Source organism: Fragaria vesca, linkage group LG5 (genome assembly GCF_000184155.1).
Source record: "Fragaria vesca subsp. vesca linkage group LG5, FraVesHawaii_1.0, whole genome shotgun sequence".
In the NCBI taxonomy this organism is placed as follows: Eukaryota; Viridiplantae; Streptophyta; class Magnoliopsida; order Rosales; family Rosaceae; genus Fragaria; species Fragaria vesca.
The window spans coordinates 24,481,627-24,498,715 of record NC_020495.1 but is presented as its reverse complement, the minus strand read 5'-3'; the positions used below and the strand labels follow the sequence as shown (position 1 = coordinate 24,498,715).

Sequence of the window (17,089 nt, the reverse complement as noted above, 5' to 3'; positions counted from 1 at the left end):
GGTCGAAATTGATGATAAGAGAACATCAAAGGGATGCTCTCATTTCACAAAGTGCTCATATCAGAATGCATCAAAAGTAACAGCAAGTGTCCGGACAATTCTAATAGTTAAACTTCTAAGAATGCATTTCCATGGCACAAGAATAACAATCTATAGAATGATCCTACAATCCTATTCCTGTTCTGGTATTTATGAATTGCTCCTACAAAGGTAAGATTGAGTTTAAGTTTATTACAATTGGACAAAAGGAGCAGGAAAAAATTGCTCTACTGTACATGAGCTTTATAATGTATACATTAATCCCTTCTTTGAAGTCGACCTCGACCTTTTCTTGAAACCAGATAGATACGTCCATAAACCCATCTTCTACCCAGAGGCGAAAGGGATTTCTACACAAAAATTAAACCCGGTCAGGCAAGCAATACATAAACCATAAATGTGGTTCTATGATTTCATATGGCGACTGAACATGTATTTATTTTTTCAGCCTCGTAACTCAAATCAGAGTTCATTTCACAAACACAAAGAGGCAATATTATGAGCAATGGCGAATTGTGGCAGTTTCAACACAAAAGTGTAATTAATAGGACCAAGGAAAAAGGGGCAATATGAATACATGGTACATGGTAAGTGAGAAAGTGAGGCACTTGATCTCAAGTTACTAGGGTGTAGGGTTTAGACTCTTACTGAGGTGATTCTCATTTTCACCTCACCTCTTAAGAGAGCTAGCAATGTAGTTTAAAAGATACTTAAAGTTCTCACCTAACCTCTTATGAATGTAGATTAAAGTTCTCCTGATATATGGTAATAAAAGACACTTATGGTCTTGTTCCACTGAAAGAACTTCTTAAGAAAATATGACACTGTATGCATGCCTTAAATCCAAACTTAAATTTAATAATCCTCGGGTATATATTTCTAACTTCTCATAGATTTTCACAACACATCAATTTTTGGTGTGGGAAAAGAAGCAGTTAAATTACCTCAGCCTTGGTGCGGAATTCTAGCAAGCATTCACATACATGACAATTTGCTCTATGTGGGGAGTTATTAGACTGATCTGTTTTCACAAATGCAAACACCTGAGGAAAATATGCCAATCAGTGAAAGGGATGATATGAATATAAGTAAACAGCTTTTAGAAGCTCTTGCCCACAACATCTATCATGATCAACTCACCTCCTCCCCACAGTTCGGGCACGCCCCTTTCAGTGCCATCAAGTCGTTCCTCCATAGTCCTTCAAGTACCTTAACTGTGAGTAAAGGAACATAAATTAACGCTGACATTTCAATCAATTATAAGATGAATAGAACTTACTTATTTCCCCCAAGGACTACTGATTTTCAGATTTCTGAATTTAACAAAAACTTCATTATAACGGATGCATATTAACTCACCCGAAGCAGCTGCAATTGGGTAACCAATGACAGAACCGAATGTCATAAAGAGAACACCATTCAGCATGGAAAAAGCAGCTGCTTGATTTACATAACTAAGTCCTGGACTGAATGCATCATGATAAGCAAGGCCAACAGTGTATATTATGGGCATGAGACACGATGCACTGCCAAACGCAAGAAAGAGTATCCATATGCTCGCTAATGCAAAAACCTGTGATACGTCTGCCTGCCCTACATCCATGTCACTCAATATTAAAGTAGAGACAGAAATCATGAAAATAACCTTGGTCTATAGTCTATTACAAAGAATACATTTCTCATATCCCATAACACATACAAACGAAAATCACGGACACGAAAGAGGATAGTAAGTCACATACACGCAATGACTAACAGCCGCCTCAAGCAGTTGGATGATGTCCTAAACATGCATAGGTCATAGTCCAAAGCAAAGCTCAAGTAAAACAATACAGAACTTGAGCTAGAAATAGCACTACTCACTAGTCACTACTCTTATGAAACAAATTATAGTTACTAGTTGAGCAATATTCATGAACTAAAATCAAAATGAATCACCTCAGCATCAGCGTAAGCCGACTGTCTCCGCAGACTGCACCGGGGGTATTTCACAACGCATTTCGAACCATACCATCTCAATTTCAACTGTTTTTCCAATCAAAAATGTAAGTTTGCAATACACAAGGAAAAAAGACACACACATACTCATACCTCTACTCTATCAAACATGTCATCAACTATCAAAGGGTCGCCACTGTAGTACGCATCACGTGCCTGCCACGTGCACCAAAACCACCGATCAAACACTGAAATTCTCACCGGAAAAATAAAATAAAATCGAAACGAAAAAGAGAGAGGAAAACAGGAAAATCAATACTTGACGGTAGAGGGCTTCGAGGGTTTCTTTGCTGGCGGTTTCGATAGGGCCGACGTAGATGCAGTAGGGGCCGGCGGCGAGGTCGTCGCGAGTGGTGGCGAGGTGGTTGTTGCCGCCGGTGGAGATCCGGGCGGAGAATGGAGCTCCGGTTCGGAGGGCTCTGGAACTTTCGGTGGAGCCGATTAAGTGGGGAGCGAAGGAGGCGCCCGTGCTGGCCATGAGACTCAAGCTCAAGCTCAAGCTCAAGCTGAGAGAGAGAGTTTGGGCCACGGAAATGGTTTTGGCGCGTAAATATCTGGGTTGGTTGATTGGCTAAGGATGAGTTTAGCTTTTCTGGGCAAGAATTAGAGAGAAGAATACTTTTCTGGCTATAGATTCGACGTCGTTTTCGATAAACAAAAAAGATAAGATAGAGACGAAATCGATCGAAAAAAAGTGCGTCTGCCGGGAGTCGAACCCGGGTCTATTGCTTGGAAGGCAATTATCCTAACCGTTGGACTACAGACGCTTGCTTGATGAAAATATTGTTCACAGCTACTAAACTCTGTTACCGATTCAAGTAAAAGAAAATTCCTGCAACGTCAAATGATGAAAATTTCGATGAAGTTTTTTGATATTCGGAAGAATTTATAGACGTGCTTCCGCCTTATATATTTCAAAACTATTTTGTCACGGAAAAATTTTAAGTTATTATATACAGAATAGCTTGCTAACACCGAAACACAGAAGAAAGTCTTATTCAACATGTGTTTGGTTTAATAATTTTCGTTCTCAAAGTATTGTCTTATATTGGTTGTAGTACTTGTAGCTTGTGGATAAGGTTTGTAATGAGACCAATATGTGGTTAGTTGTTCCTGCTTGAAGTTTAGAGAGTATGAATGTATGAATGACATCCATATTGTGAATAAAAGAGAGAGAAAAGAAAGGAATAAGAACCTAAATCTAGATTTTTCTGTTGAATGTTCCAACTTCCGGCCAAAGCATCAATATTTTGTACAAGAGAGAAGGAAAAAAAAATGTCTCTACTAAAGAAGGAAAAAATAGAAGAAGGGAAAGTGTATGTTTGCATAAGAATAAACTAGCTAGCTATAGCACACCTCTACAACAACAATAAAATGCTTCATGTTTTTCCATATTTTCTTTGTTTGGCAGCCTTTTCATCCTGCTCTTCAAAGAAAGGATCCCATACATGTTCTTCCTTTATCCCAAACAAATTGAATTTCCAACTCACCTTTTCTGCAAAATCAAAACTAGTAGTTTTCCCTTCCCTCATGTCCTTTCTAATTGTGTCAACTCTTTCGAGAACCCCCTTAACAGAAATATCAAATGCATCATCATGAGTCTTCAACTTGTTACTTGGATCAGCATACACAACTCTTGGTATCAATCTTATAACCTCTTCCCTCATTTTCACGATTTCCCGTCCTGAAATTCTACTCAAGACACTCTCAATGCTGACCGTCTTGTTTTTTATGTCGAACGCTGAGATAAGCACAGAGTATTTGGTGTAGTCCTTTGGCAAGTGCCACACATATTGGACGTAGGCCGAGCCAGGATGAAAGAATACAGGTATGCACCCAGCTAGAATAGAATCGAATATTGATCTTCTGGTCAAAGAATCACCAGGAGGCTGCAAGCAGAACACAGAACCTTGAAACATTTTCATCACGTAAATCGGCTTGTGACACTTGCCTGGCCCAGTAGAGCATTCTAGCAACTTGCATTTTCTCCTTGCAGCTTTACACTGGTCGATGATGTCATTTCTGATAGAGTTCTTAAGATTAGGCCTCGGACCGCCTGCAAATGAGAACAGGATCCTCCTTCGCTGTCTTCTCATTCGGTTCTGCCAGTGATACACTTCAGTGTCCATTGAAGGGTGGAAGTATGTTGGATATGGTATTGCAAAGTCATTACTACTCCAAGGGCTTGATTCAATTGTCAACATAGTCATATTTCTCGACTCTGGCAGAAGCATAAGCTTGTTCCCCCAATTTGAATCCTCATCAGTAAATCTCCGAAAATCCCAAGTGATTCTTCCTGCCACCATAAAATGATCTCTACCCCACATTCTCTTCCATTCTGGTTTTTCTCTCAACCACTTCACAAGTTCAAGTGCCCCGGAATCTCTCATTCTATAGCCGGAACCCCAAAGGTAGCGCGACACATCTAGGCCAGCATAATAAGGCACAAATATTGCTGAAGCTTGAGAGGAGTCATTTGTCAAACAGTTGTACTGCTTCAACCTATTGTGGAATATGACCTCTAACAAGAACTGGTTTGTTGCAAACCAACCAGTTTTGGAGTAGACTCTCTCATTATTTGGAAAATGAGGGCCAAGACCCAAGTTTGATGACAACTCACACATATCAGTCCAATTGCTAAGTAAATCACAGTGCTGTATCAACTCCTGATTAAACTTGCTAGGGATGTCATGGACATAGATGTACTTACCTAGGCATAAATCTGATTCAGATTCAGATTCGAAATCCAATTTAGTATCAGCATGAATCTCTTCCTCCTTGATGGGTAGTTTACTAACCTTATTCACATCAATCTGAGCTTCATTATTCCCTCTAGAATTATCATGTGCTTCTTGACCTATTTCTTTCTTTGAATTTCCATGCTCTCCAGAATGATCAAAAGCATCTTTGGTTATGATTGCACCACTTTGGTCATTGAAAACAATTTTCCTATCAACATCGGGTTTTTTATCAACAGAATTTGAGGCACCAACGACCACATTGTCTTCGAAGATGTTGTGATTGAACAAGGTGATCATGACACCCTTGCTGACCATATACTGGGAATAGTATGCACAAACCAATAGCAACCATAAAAGAAAAGAGGCCAAGACTACGAACCGACACGTTCCGGTTGTCACTACAGGCCTTCCCATCTTGTCACGAAAGGCCCTTAATCTGAACCTTCTTTGATTCGTCGTCGTTTCTTCTTTGTGTCTATCTTGCATCAACAAGAATCACCCTCTCGCTGCAACATTATGTGACAGAGAGATGCAGCAAAAGAATTCGAACCCATGTAAGGGAAATGGTAAAGAGAAAGACCAATACGAATCCGAATCGTTGTTTGGGAAGCAAGCAATAAGATTTGTGGAATTCACAAAGAAGGAATGGATGTATTTAATAATGCATGGGAATGAAAAGGTCTGTGCATGGACTAATATCTGGGAAAATGGATTGGAAGGGAGAAAGGGAAAATGGATTGGAAGCGAATTAGATTCAGAAGTCAAGACATTCTATTTTGTATCCGACTTCTGGAAACCACGTTATTTCTACGTTCAATGGACTTCCACAGATCTACCTCGAGTTGATGATTTGATAACAAATGCCGAATTTATGGGTTTTTTTTTTTTTTTTTCTATTTAATAGCACCAATTATTTTTTCAACAAAAAAATAACATCAGTTTGTGTACATCAGTTTTATGTTGACAAAATCATATACGTAATGTAACATGTCACCTCGTCAGTTACTGCGAAGGGAGCTAAATCATAAACCTTTCTTTGCTCAATCTTTATATATAACAGAATAGGCTTTCTCCCCGGGCCTAACCGAATTAATAGGCCCAACGGGCCTTTTTTAAACAACAACCCGTCCCTCTATAAAATAGAAGCCTCTCGCAGTCAGATCATTCTTTGTTGAATTGAAATTTGTTTATTTCTTATGGTTTGAAGTCGACATCTGTTTAGTCCTTATAGTTTTATTCTAATCTGAATAGTCTTTAAAGTCATAATTTTTCATCCAAATAATCCTTATAGTTTTATTTTAATCTGAATAGTTTTTAAAGTCATGATTTTTCATCCAAATAGTCATTTCGACAATTTTCACAGTTCAAGGGAGGTTCTGCCGAATTTTCGATAAATTTTCCTTTCAGCTGGACTTGGCAGGATTTACTTCGGGTTTCAGGGTGAAATTCGAGATGGGTCCTGACATAATCATTTAAGCGGTTCGAGAGAAGCAAGAACATCGACTATGCTAGAATTTAGAAAAACATTGGGCTTTGTCTATAAGTTAGGACCAACTGAAATATTAGCCTTCGTTCTTGGGTTGAAAATAATAACCTACCCGCGGCCTAGATTGCGGTTTGCCTAATTTCATATCCCTCTATCTCTACTATAAGCAGGTTTGGAAATTCACCAAATTGTGAACTACTGAAATTGTCTTTCTATTGGTCAATTCTAGAATCAAACAAGAAGGGTATTGTAGTAAAAGACAAATACAAAAAAAGATGGAAAAAGAAAGAAAAAGGAGTTGATGGTAACGTGTAAATAGAACAGACTAGACTTGGAGAATGAGAATAACTGATTGAGAAGCTTATGTGCAATCAGTAAAAATAAAGAGAGTAAGATAACCACTTATAAACAGTCGGACACTCTATATGGGTGGAGTGTCGGAGTGTCCGTGTCCGGAAAAATTGATTTTTCCGACACGTTTCGGACACGTATATTATGCCGTGTCCGTGTCCGTGTCCGTGCAACTTAGGTTTATATAAAAACAGAAATAATCTTACTACACGCGCGGGTGTCAAAGGCTGGTCCCTCTATAAAAGGCAAAGCCTCCCCACGCAAAACGATATTTCTCTGTAAAATTGGGGTTTTCCTTTCCCGATGATGGAGAAGAGCGATACGACGATGACAGAGAAGAGCGATTACCTCGTCGGCGAGCCTTTGAACCGCAGGTGGATCTCCGATTCAAACCGAGGTAGGTACCTTCTTCTCCCTCCGGTTCTCGTTCCTTTTGCCCTATCAATTCTAACCTATTTCGTTTTCGGAGCAGAAAAGTTGAGAGAAGCTTGGCCGATCGTCAAATCGTTATTGGAAGAAGTCGGGATTTCATGCTCGATGGATACGGTACGTTCAAGTCTGTGAATTTTTGGTTATGAAATTGAGATTGAAATTTGAATGGCACACTCAGGTTGATTCCGCAGTCACAGTGGAGTCACTCTGCTCTACAGACCCACTTATCATGCGCAAGGCAAATTATCTTTTCCAGCTTTTGTGCAAGACTACTGTTCCGGCACCTCTGGTACTCTTTCTGTTTTGTTATGAATCCAAATTCGATCTGTGCTTCTCCTTAGTGATATTTGTGTATTCTGTTTTTTACGTGGGTGCTGAACATATGATTCCAGGCAATAGAGTTGGCACTCCAAGGCAGGCAACATGATCACATCAAGCTTGGCACACAAAATGGTGGGATGTGACAAAAAAAATGGGATCAACAAGGTGCGTATTCCTAAATTTACTTCACTTTTGTCAAAAGGAAAGAAAAAAAAAAACAAAGTGAAGAGAATTTCTGCAACCCAGCTGAACAGCTAGGGTGTTGGACTTAACATCTATTGATTTAATATGCATATGCATATTTAGAGGTGGATCAGAAATGTTTCAGCCTTTTCTGATCTTCTAATATTTTGTGCAGGAGAATTTTCATAAACTGCGGAGAGGGCTCAAACGCTCTTTAAAGGTGTATAACGTGATCTAAATTATGTCCTCTCCGTTGCTTCTTTCTCATAGATGTTTCTTTAATCGTTTGTGATATAATTGTGGTGCAGGAACTTGAAGATCTGACCCACTGTACTCTTTTTCTGGACGTAAGTGTCACTATTTGTGGTTTGGATGGTGCTTTTATCTTTTAATGTCTTCCCACCTCCAGGTGAAGCGAGAATGAATCTAATGGTTGCTTTTGATAAACAGAAGAGCACTCTTACTGCCGTGGGTCCTTCTCCAAGACTATGGTGGGTCAGGAATGTTTGGAATTTCTCCATTACTGGAAAGTTAAGCCCTGCACATGTTATAAGGGTTTTCAACCGGAAGCTGAAACGAACAACAATGAAAATGGGCAACAGCGATACTATGATGATGGGGAAGAGTGATTTCTGCGTCCTTGAGCAGCCAAAAATCAATCACCAAGTGAGCCACCCTCTTCCGATGCAGAACAGTGATACTATGCTGATGGAGGAAAGTGATTTGTGTGTCCTTGAGCAGCCGAAATTCAGTCACAAACTTAGCGACCCCTTCCCGATAACGGAGAAATGCGATTTCGGCCACCTTGAGCAGCCGAAATTCAGTGACGAATTTAGCGACCATCTTCAGATGGAGAGCTGCAGGTCTTTCCGTCTTATCTCCCCTGAAAACCAAGGTATCCTCAGCTATCTGGTTCTGGTTCTCTTTTTTCTTTCCTTTGGAATCTCGCTCACTATAACCTACTTTTTAATCTTTTGGAGCAGCCAAGTTGAAAGAAGCTTGGCCGATGGTCGAATCTTCCTTAGAAGAACTTGGGTATATGTGCGCAATGAGTACGGTATGTTCAACGATACGTATTTGAAACACTACATATCTTTCTAAACTGAAAATGAAATTGATTTTTTGTTTTGGTTGACACTCAGGTTGATTCCACAGTGTTAGTTGTATCACCCGGCTCTACAGACCCAGATATCATGCGCAAGGCAAAATATCTTTTCAAGCTTTTGTGCAAGACTCCTGTTCCGGCACCTCTGGTACACATGGCAGACCCCCTTGTTATTTCGTCATTATTTGAATTATTTCAGCTAATGAGTTAAATATTTGTTGTGACGGTCGTTCAATTTCTGCTTCTCCTAAATGATATCTTTTATTATTATTATTATTATTATTATTTGTATTATTATCTTGAGATCAGATGTATCATGTGTGTGCTGCCTGGCATTATCTTAATACGACTTGTTCTTTTATTGTATATATTTTTGTTTATTCTGTTACTTATATGGGTGGCTGAACATATGATTCCAGGCAATAGAGTTGGCACTCCATGGCAGGCAACATGATCTCATCAAGCTTGGCACTCAAAAGGGTGGGATGTGCAAAAAATATGGGATTAACAGGGTGTGTATTCCTATATTTCTTGTGGAGCCTTTGATTTTAGCTTCATAACGCAAAGTGTCGCTGGGAATAGGAAACTGGAATAGGCTATACTAGGAATAGGAACTATAGTTTAGGTGTTCTGCAACCCATTTAGGGTGTTGGACTCAACATCTCTTAATTCGATATGCTTGAGGTTGATACAAAATGTTTCAGCCTTCACTGATCTTCTAATATTTGTGCAGGACGAATTTCATAAACTGCAGAGACGTCTCAAACGCTCTTTAAAGGTGTATAACATGATCTAAATTATGTCCTCTCCGTTGCTTCTTTCTCATAGATGTTTCTTTAATCGTTTTTGATATAATTGCGGTGCAGGAACTTGAAGCTCTGACCCACTGCTCTTTTTCTGGACGTAAGTGTCACTATTTGTGGTTTGGATGGTGTTTTTATCTTTGAATGTCTTCCCACCTCCAAGTGAAACGATATTGAATCTAATTGTTGCTTTTAATAAACAGAAGACAACTCTTACTGCCGTGGGTCCATCTCCAAGATTACGCTGGGTCAGGAATGTTCTGAAATTCTCCATTCCTGGAAAGTTAAGTCCTGCACATGTTATTAGGGTTTTCAACCGCAAGCTGAAGAAGACAAAAATGATAATGGCGAACAGCGATACTACGATGATGGAAAAGAGTGATTTCTGCGACCTTGAGCGGCCCAATTTCAATAACGAAGATAACGACCGTCTTCTGTTGCAGAACAGCGATACTGTGATGATGGAGAAGAGTGATTTTTGCATCCTTGAGCAGCCAAAATTTGATCATGCGGTTAGCGACCCTTTCCTGATGAAGGAGAAAAGCGAATTCGGCGTCCGTGAGCAGCCAAAATTCAATGACGAAGTTTGCGACCCTCTTCCCATGGACAATAGCAGGTCTTTCCGTCCTATATCGGCTAAAAACCGAGGTACCTTCATCTATCTGGTTCTCGTTTTCCTTTCCTCTGTTTGGATTCTTGCACATTATAACCAACTTTTTGTTCATATGGAGCAGCCAAGTTGAAAGAAGCTTGGCCGATGGTTGAATCGTCCTTAGTAGAACTCGGGTGTTTATGTGCAATGAGTACGGTATGTTCAATGATGTGTATCTGAAACACTATTTATCTTTTAAATTATGAAACTGAAATTGATGCACGCAAGAAATTGAAATTGGTGTATTTTAAATTGTACCAGGTCGATTCCACAGTCTCACTGGTGTTACCCTGGACTGCTGACCTAGAGATTACCCGCAAGGCTGATTATCTATTCAAACTTTTATTCAAGACTCCTGTTCCAGCACGTCTGGTACACATGGCATTCAAATTGTTATTTTGTTATGAATTAAATGATTTAAGATTGTGATTGTATTTCAGTTTCTGCTTTTCCTAAATGTTATCTTTCATCTTCAAATCATCATCTTGAATTCAGATTTATGATGTGTGTGCATTTTTTCATTACATCTGATTCTTTGATTGTTTATATTTTGTTTATTTATGTGTGCTGAACATATGATTCCAGGCAATGGAGTTGGCCCTCGGTGGCAGGCAACATGATCTCATCAAGCTTGGCCTGCAAAAGGGTGGGATATGCAAAAAGTATGGGATGAAGAAGGTGTGTATACCTAAATAAATTTACTTTCTTGTATCTCCTAACTTTTGGTTGAAAGAAAAAAAAGGACAAACAAAGAAACATAATTATCCTTTATGCATTCGAGAGCATCCTATGTACTTATCTTGTGTGAGATGTTGTTTTAAGCTTCATCTTTAACACACAGTATCTCCTAACTGGGAATAGGGAAACATGAATTAGTTTATTTGTGCATTCACTAATCATACTAGGAATATGAACAATTGATTAGGTGTTCCGCAGCATTATGCAACCCAGCTACTAGATGAACAGCTGGGGTGGTGGACTTAAAATCTCTTGATTAGATATGCTGGAGATTGATACAAAATGTTTCAGCCTTTTCTGATCTTCTAATATTTTGTGCAGGAGGAATTTGATAGACTGTGGAGACGTCTCAAACGCTCTTTAATGGTGTGTAACACGATCTAAAGGATGTCCTAGTGATTGCTTCTTTCTCATAGATGTTTCTTTAATCTTTAGCAATATAATTGCGGTGCAGGAACTTGAAGATCTGACCCACTGTACTCTTTTTCTGAATGTAAGTTCGTGTTCGTGTTCTTGATGGTGCTTTTTTGTTGAAAGCCTTCCGTCCTCCAGGTGAAGCATATAGAATGAATCTAATGTTTTCTTCTGATAAACAGAAAAACACTCTTACTGCTGTGGGTCCATCTCCAAGACTAGGCTGGGTCAGGAGGGTTTTGAAAATCTGTATAACTGAAAAGCTGAGTCCCTCGCATGTTATAAGTGTGTTCATATGCAAGCATGATCAGAGAATTTCATTTGTTCGGAATGTCGATGTCCTTAATGTCAAAAAGACTGGCCATTTGATGATCGAAGATGGTGCAGCTGAAGTGACGTTGTCTGACGAGTGCAAAACCTGCATCAAATAAACCCTTTTTATCGTTAGTAGCACTGAGTAAGTAGGGTGTCGTATAGGGCCGGGGATTGAGGGTACCTTGCAAAACAAAGTGTTAGAAAAACACAACAAATATTAACAAGTAATAAAACCTTTAAACAATTTACAAAAGTAGCTACCGTTCCATAGAACAGCAGTCGAAAACCTAATTAAAAACCTAACCTAAACTACTCAGAAAAATATGAAAATTTACAGAGATCTACTAGACACACAGAGGAACTACTGTACAAATTTTCAGGGGATTCGGAGATCGTTTGATACGAAAATAAAATAAAAGAAAACAGAGAACAGAAGAGTGACGAAAATCCTAAACTAAAAAGAAACAAAAACCTAAGCTACTATATACATGTGATCGTCTCTTTGCACACAAGAAAACACTAAATCAGATTCATATAATCAAGTAGCTATGTAATTTCAACCCTAACAACCTAAATCATGCATATGGAGAAACGAATCAAATTCCATGTTTCAAGTAATTTACCGACGCGGACTTAACTACTTAAAACCTTTCTAACCTCTCATAGATATGTACCGACGCGGACTTCATATCCAAAATAGATCAAAGGAAGAACTTGAACATGTTAGAATGTAATTCACCGACGCGGACTTCAAAGACATCCTAGCATGCAACCTATAACTCCTTACCATTCTAGTTCATGTTTACCGACGCGGACTTAACACAAACAATGGCACATATTGATTAAGAACAAGTCATAAGTTGTCAATCACACATATAAACATAATTTAGATCATCAAAAACATCATCAATTACACCAACAACTCAAGTGTACAGATCTGATTTTCATGATTATAAGAACAAACTCAATCAAAAATCCAACTCATGAACACAAACGAATAAGAGAGATGGAAACAAACTAAAGTAATTGAATAGATAATAAAAGAAAACATGAGGTCTGAGTTTAGATTACACTTTGAGTATTGAAACAAGGAACTACGCCGTGAATTACAGAGGAGAAGGCACGGCAAGAGAAATCCTAAAACTAGGGTTTGTGTTTTGAGAAGAATTTCTGAAGGAGATGAAAGACGTTGTTTTTCTGTGGCCAAGAGCGACCCTTTCACGTCTCCAACTCCTCATACATATAGAGAACATATGAACAGCTGCTATTAGGGTTAGAGAACCTTTAATTTTCGTCCATGGGCTCGCCGTTGTGGTCTGGGCCTTGAAATTGAAGTTCCGGTCCAAATCAGAAATTCGGGCAGACTGACCTTTGGTCACTCAAACGGTCATAACTTGGTCACCAAAATAGCTATTGACGATCTGCGAAAAGTTCTGAAAACTAGACTGTTCTAGCTTTCTGCTGATATAAAGTTCATCTCCTGGATCGTTGTGAGCTGATCACAATTCTCTGTCGAAGTTGACTGACTATTCCTGGCAGATTTTCTGATTTCTTTCCTTGCGCCATATGGATTCCTTTTCCTTCAAGATTTCTCCTCTTTTGCCTCTTTTGTGCTCCTCGGCTTTATTTGTGACCTAAAAACACAAACTAAGTTAAAATCAATATTGTTAAAGGAATTACATAACTAAATAGGGTCGGAAATACATTAAGAACGTTGCATAAAATGCACCTATCATTGTCCTTTCTCGAAGGACGAGGTACATTCATCTCTGTTCTTGTTGGTTGCTCAGTATGCTTGGAAACAAGCATTTGGTTTGAAATGAAGAAAACATACATGCATTCCACTTGCATTTATTCGATTCTCCGGTTTTAAGTATGGTTTGCTTTCCTGTTTGTAGCGACAAGGATGGAAGGAGCTTTGGCAATGGTGAAGTCATCTTTAGAGAAATATGGCATTTCTTGCACGCTGGATCTGGTAAGTTATGATAGGTTTCTGTCATTTGTTGAGTTTGAATTTGAAAATGCATTTAGTTTGATCAATGATATTTTAAATTATAAAGACGCGCGGGTTTAATGCAAATATGAAATTGTTATACAGATTAACCGTACCTTGACTATATCGACAACTGAAGCAAGCAAAGAGTACCCGGATGCTTTTGAGAAGGCTAGGCATCTTTTGCAACTTTTGACAACAACCAATGTCCCACCAGCTCTGGTACAAATTGCTGATCCTTCCTGTTGTTATTTTATTTGACAAGCAATGTGCTTCTCTCCTAATGAATGCAATCTATCTTACCCTTATGAGGCCAACCGTTAACACCTAAATAATTTATAGCTGTCGCAGCATGAATAGTGATCTTTGCATATAGATATAATTCATTGCATATAGACATGATTCATAATGAAAAGCTCTTCAGTTTGTTTTATAGACATTACATGCTGTCGCGGCATGTAATGTAATCTACCTTACATCCGTGCAACAGATACTTATTTTTCTACTTTTTGTTCATTTGTTTTTCAGGCAATAGATCTAGCACTGAATGGCAAGCAGCATGAATTCATCGAGATAGGATTTCAAGAAGGTGGGCTTTGCTCGATGTATGGGATCAAGAAGGTTGGCTTTGTATACATTTTCTTCCATGCGTGTAGTACATATATGTAGACCTTTTTCTGGAAACTGATCAAACTCATTAAAATTTATATCATTTATTGCGAGGAGAATCATTTGAGGAATGCGACGCTTAATTTGGGTGTTGTGTACATGCAGGAACAGTATTGTAAACGGCTGAAATGGCTCACTCGTTCTGTTAAGGTGCGTAATAGTGATCCACGTTTAAGAAGAAAAGACGATTGTTCCAATGAATTTTTCTCTAACACTTCTTATTACATGATTTGTAATTCCAGGGGATTAGAGAATTGACGGGCTGTGATGATATCTACTGTTCAGCTTCAGTAAGTATTGTTACTGTTATGTTGTGATTTTGATGGGTCATATTTTTAAATTCTGGCGGGGTTTGTGCCTTTCTTGATCGTTGGTTGCCTGCACATGTACAGGGAGGCACTATTACTGCTGTGAGTCCATCTCGTGCGGGATTGGTGGCGTTCAGAAAGGTAGTGTTGACCTGCATTGTTGAAGATACGGATCCTGCGTATTTTATAAGGAAAGCGTCGACACGGAAACTGAAGAAGAGCATCAAGCGTTTGCTAGCCTGAACTTGTCTGGATGTTTTGAATCTATTCTAACAGTGTCATGTACTATCTCTCTAGGTCTTTCAAAACGAATTGTTCAGTCACGTTAGTTTTTTTAGTTTCCTTCTCTCAATGTACGCAAACCACTACTACTAAGGGCAACTCTAGTTAAACGCAGAAGAAAAACAGAAACAGGGCCCTCTCTGATCAAAACCCTCTTCCCCTTCTTTTGTGCCTAGATTTAGATCTGTCTGGATCTAGATCGAAGGCTTGAGAGTGGGGGTGGGGGTGGTCTTGGAGCCGTTGCAGCCATTTTGTGTTTGTTTACAGCCACTTTGTGTTGATCTTTTGCACAATGGAGGACAGAAAATGTAATTGAGAAGTGAAACATTTCACATTGCATGAATTTGAGCTTCAGACAACGGCAAGGTAAAACCAATGTCTGAAGGAGCACATCAGATAAAGCTAAAAACAAAAACCATCGTCGCGATGAAAATAACTATTTTTTCGAATGAATTGAGATAACGGAGACAGATAGAAAAAAGAATAGCAAACTAAATTTACGAACTAAATTTCAATTTATAAATACATGATCAAAATATTATCTTATACATTTAGAGGCAAAAATTAACAAATCAGGACAACTTAATACATACATGTTATATGTCACTACGTTTTTACTAAAATACGATTGGCTACATATTCTACTGTTACTATTGAAAAATATGTTACTGCCGAGTTGGAAGGTGCTACTGTCGAGTAAGAACAAGGTGCTACTGTTAGTGCTATTGCAATGCAATTTTTTAAGAAGGTGCTATAAAGTGCTACTGTCGGCGCCACTAACGACAAAACGTGCTACTGTCGGCCTTATTGTACACATAACGCACAATGTTATCACCATCTACGCGACCTCATCTCCTGATTCCCCTCTTTCATTTTCAAAACTATCTTTCTTTCACGTACCAAACCTATCAAAGAAGAATCTCTTTGTTTCAAACCTTCCTCTAACTGCGACAAAAATCCCAAAACTCCAATAATTCAATCACTGCCTCAATTCAACAACCGAGATCAAACTACTCAAATTCCTCAATCAAAAAGGCACAAAACCGATTCAATCCCCAAAAATCAACCTAACTTACCTCAGAGGCCGAAATCGAACCGTGACCAACGAGGCATCGTTGTGACTGACTCGACATCGTTTGGCAAGTGAGATCGAGGATCAAGGTTGACGTGGGTGCGAAGGACGAGGTTGGTTAAGCCCGAAGCTTTTTGACGCCGATGGAGCTCACTAGGCCACGGTGTCCGACGAGTGACGAAGATCTTTGTGGATTTGTTGGAGAAGAAGGAAGGCGAGGAGGGATCTGGGGTTACAGAGTGAGAAAGGGAAAGAGACATTGATTTGAGGAAAACGCAGAGAGAGAGAGATATATATATATATATATATATATATATATCTAACCACGAAACAACAGTCCAAATAAGCTCTGACAATCTAAGCCTGCAAACGAGATCAGAGCGAAGTTTGCTTGAAATCCCATCTCGCTTCGCCGCCTACGGTTTTTTTCTCTCGCTGCTGGTTATTTGTTATCATCACCTCATCCTAATGAGAAGTATACTTCTCATGACATTTTCCTTGCTTTACAAGCATGACAAGGTTAAAAGCAAAGATATGTTTGAATCTCATGCCAACCTCAGCTTGCGGTTTACGTAAAGTATCTCAAGCCCTGATATGCATACCATTATATGAACTTGAGCTTCAGACAACATAAAGGTAAAAAACCAGTGTCTGAAGGAGCACATCAGACAACGGTAAAACATAAATCATTGTGTGAAACTCTTACCAATGCAATGGTAAACCTTCATGGAAGTAAGTATTGTCTGAATGAATGAGACAACAGAGACAAAAAAAAACCATTGTTCGATAGCTTTCATCGTACAACAGTTTTTATTCTACCAATGTCTGATTTTCTAAACAATGTCTCAGCCATTTTTTAATCACCATTGTTTGGTTGAAAAAATTGGCATAGCGCTTATAAGGTATATATTGTGATTTTTTTAATACTACCGACCCTTAGTAACTTACTCAGGATACGTAAGCAACCATGTTTGCATCCATCGTAATTCTACCGACCCAAAAAGATGGCGTAATGCTACAAACCCTTGACAATGTTGTAAAAAAGCTTAAATGACAATTGTGTAATTTACTCTCATTAACATATCTTGTTAGTTAAAATGGGTGGATAATGACCTCATGAGAATAATGAAAAGCAATTGCTAATGGTAATTGTGAGCTCAAAGGTGTATTTAGTGGTAATTAGATAA

General features: G+C 38.9%; 4 protein-coding genes and 1 non-coding gene across 6 annotated transcripts; 2 read left to right on the top strand and 3 right to left on the bottom strand.

Annotated features, from left to right (window-relative positions):
- Nucleotides 1–8: 8 nt before the first annotated feature.
- Nucleotides 9–2,689, bottom strand: LOC101291054 (PGR5-like protein 1B, chloroplastic-like). The gene is made up of 7 exons (XM_004300380.1): nucleotides 2,297–2,689; nucleotides 2,131–2,193; nucleotides 1,978–2,064; nucleotides 1,399–1,627; nucleotides 1,180–1,253; nucleotides 984–1,082; nucleotides 9–389 (listed from the first exon to the last, which is right to left on the bottom strand). Exons 1-7 carry the CDS (start codon nucleotides 2,513–2,515, stop codon nucleotides 297–299), a joined length of 864 nt encoding a protein of 287 aa, XP_004300428.1. The 5' UTR covers nucleotides 2,516–2,689; the 3' UTR covers nucleotides 9–296.
- A 43-nt stretch (nucleotides 2,690–2,732) lies between these two features.
- Nucleotides 2,733–2,804, bottom strand: TRNAG-UCC. Its single transcript has one exon. It is a non-coding gene; the product is annotated as a tRNA-Gly (tRNA).
- A 612-nt stretch (nucleotides 2,805–3,416) lies between these two features.
- Nucleotides 3,417–5,093, bottom strand: LOC101297451 (xyloglucan galactosyltransferase KATAMARI1-like). The gene has a single exon (XM_004301738.1). The coding sequence runs from the start codon at nucleotides 5,091–5,093 to the stop codon at nucleotides 3,417–3,419; it is 1,677 nt and encodes a 558-aa protein (XP_004301786.1).
- Nucleotides 5,094–6,930: 1,837 nt separating this feature from the next.
- LOC101314470 lies at nucleotides 6,931–11,771 on the top strand. 2 transcript variants are annotated; one of them, XM_004300375.1, is made up of 14 exons: nucleotides 6,931–7,012; nucleotides 7,088–7,161; nucleotides 7,226–7,336; nucleotides 7,440–7,533; nucleotides 7,727–7,771; nucleotides 7,860–7,898; nucleotides 8,002–8,446; nucleotides 8,535–8,608; nucleotides 8,694–8,804; nucleotides 9,076–9,168; nucleotides 9,390–9,434; nucleotides 9,523–9,559; nucleotides 9,663–10,107; nucleotides 10,194–10,265. In XM_004300375.1, exons 4-13 carry the CDS (start codon nucleotides 7,471–7,473, stop codon nucleotides 9,764–9,766), a joined length of 1,056 nt encoding a protein of 351 aa, XP_004300423.1. In that variant the 5' UTR covers nucleotides 6,931–7,012; nucleotides 7,088–7,161; nucleotides 7,226–7,336; nucleotides 7,440–7,470; the 3' UTR covers nucleotides 9,767–10,107; nucleotides 10,194–10,265. The 2 variants fall into 2 exon arrangements, with proteins under 2 accessions (XP_004300423.1, XP_004300424.1); XM_004300376.1 differs by lacking the exons at nucleotides 6,931–7,012; nucleotides 7,088–7,161; nucleotides 7,226–7,336; ... (6 more) ...; nucleotides 9,076–9,168; nucleotides 9,390–9,434 and adding exons at nucleotides 10,373–10,483; nucleotides 10,697–10,789; nucleotides 11,171–11,771 and having other exon boundaries at nucleotides 9,520–10,107; nucleotides 10,194–10,267.
- Nucleotides 11,353–15,310, top strand: LOC101291340. Its single transcript, XM_004300381.1, has 7 exons — nucleotides 11,353–11,401; nucleotides 13,477–13,553; nucleotides 13,677–13,793; nucleotides 14,100–14,192; nucleotides 14,346–14,390; nucleotides 14,483–14,530; nucleotides 14,633–15,310. Exons 2-7 carry the CDS (start codon nucleotides 13,485–13,487, stop codon nucleotides 14,789–14,791), a joined length of 531 nt encoding a protein of 176 aa, XP_004300429.1. The 5' UTR covers nucleotides 11,353–11,401; nucleotides 13,477–13,484; the 3' UTR covers nucleotides 14,792–15,310.
- Nucleotides 15,311–17,089: the final 1,779 nt, after the last annotated feature.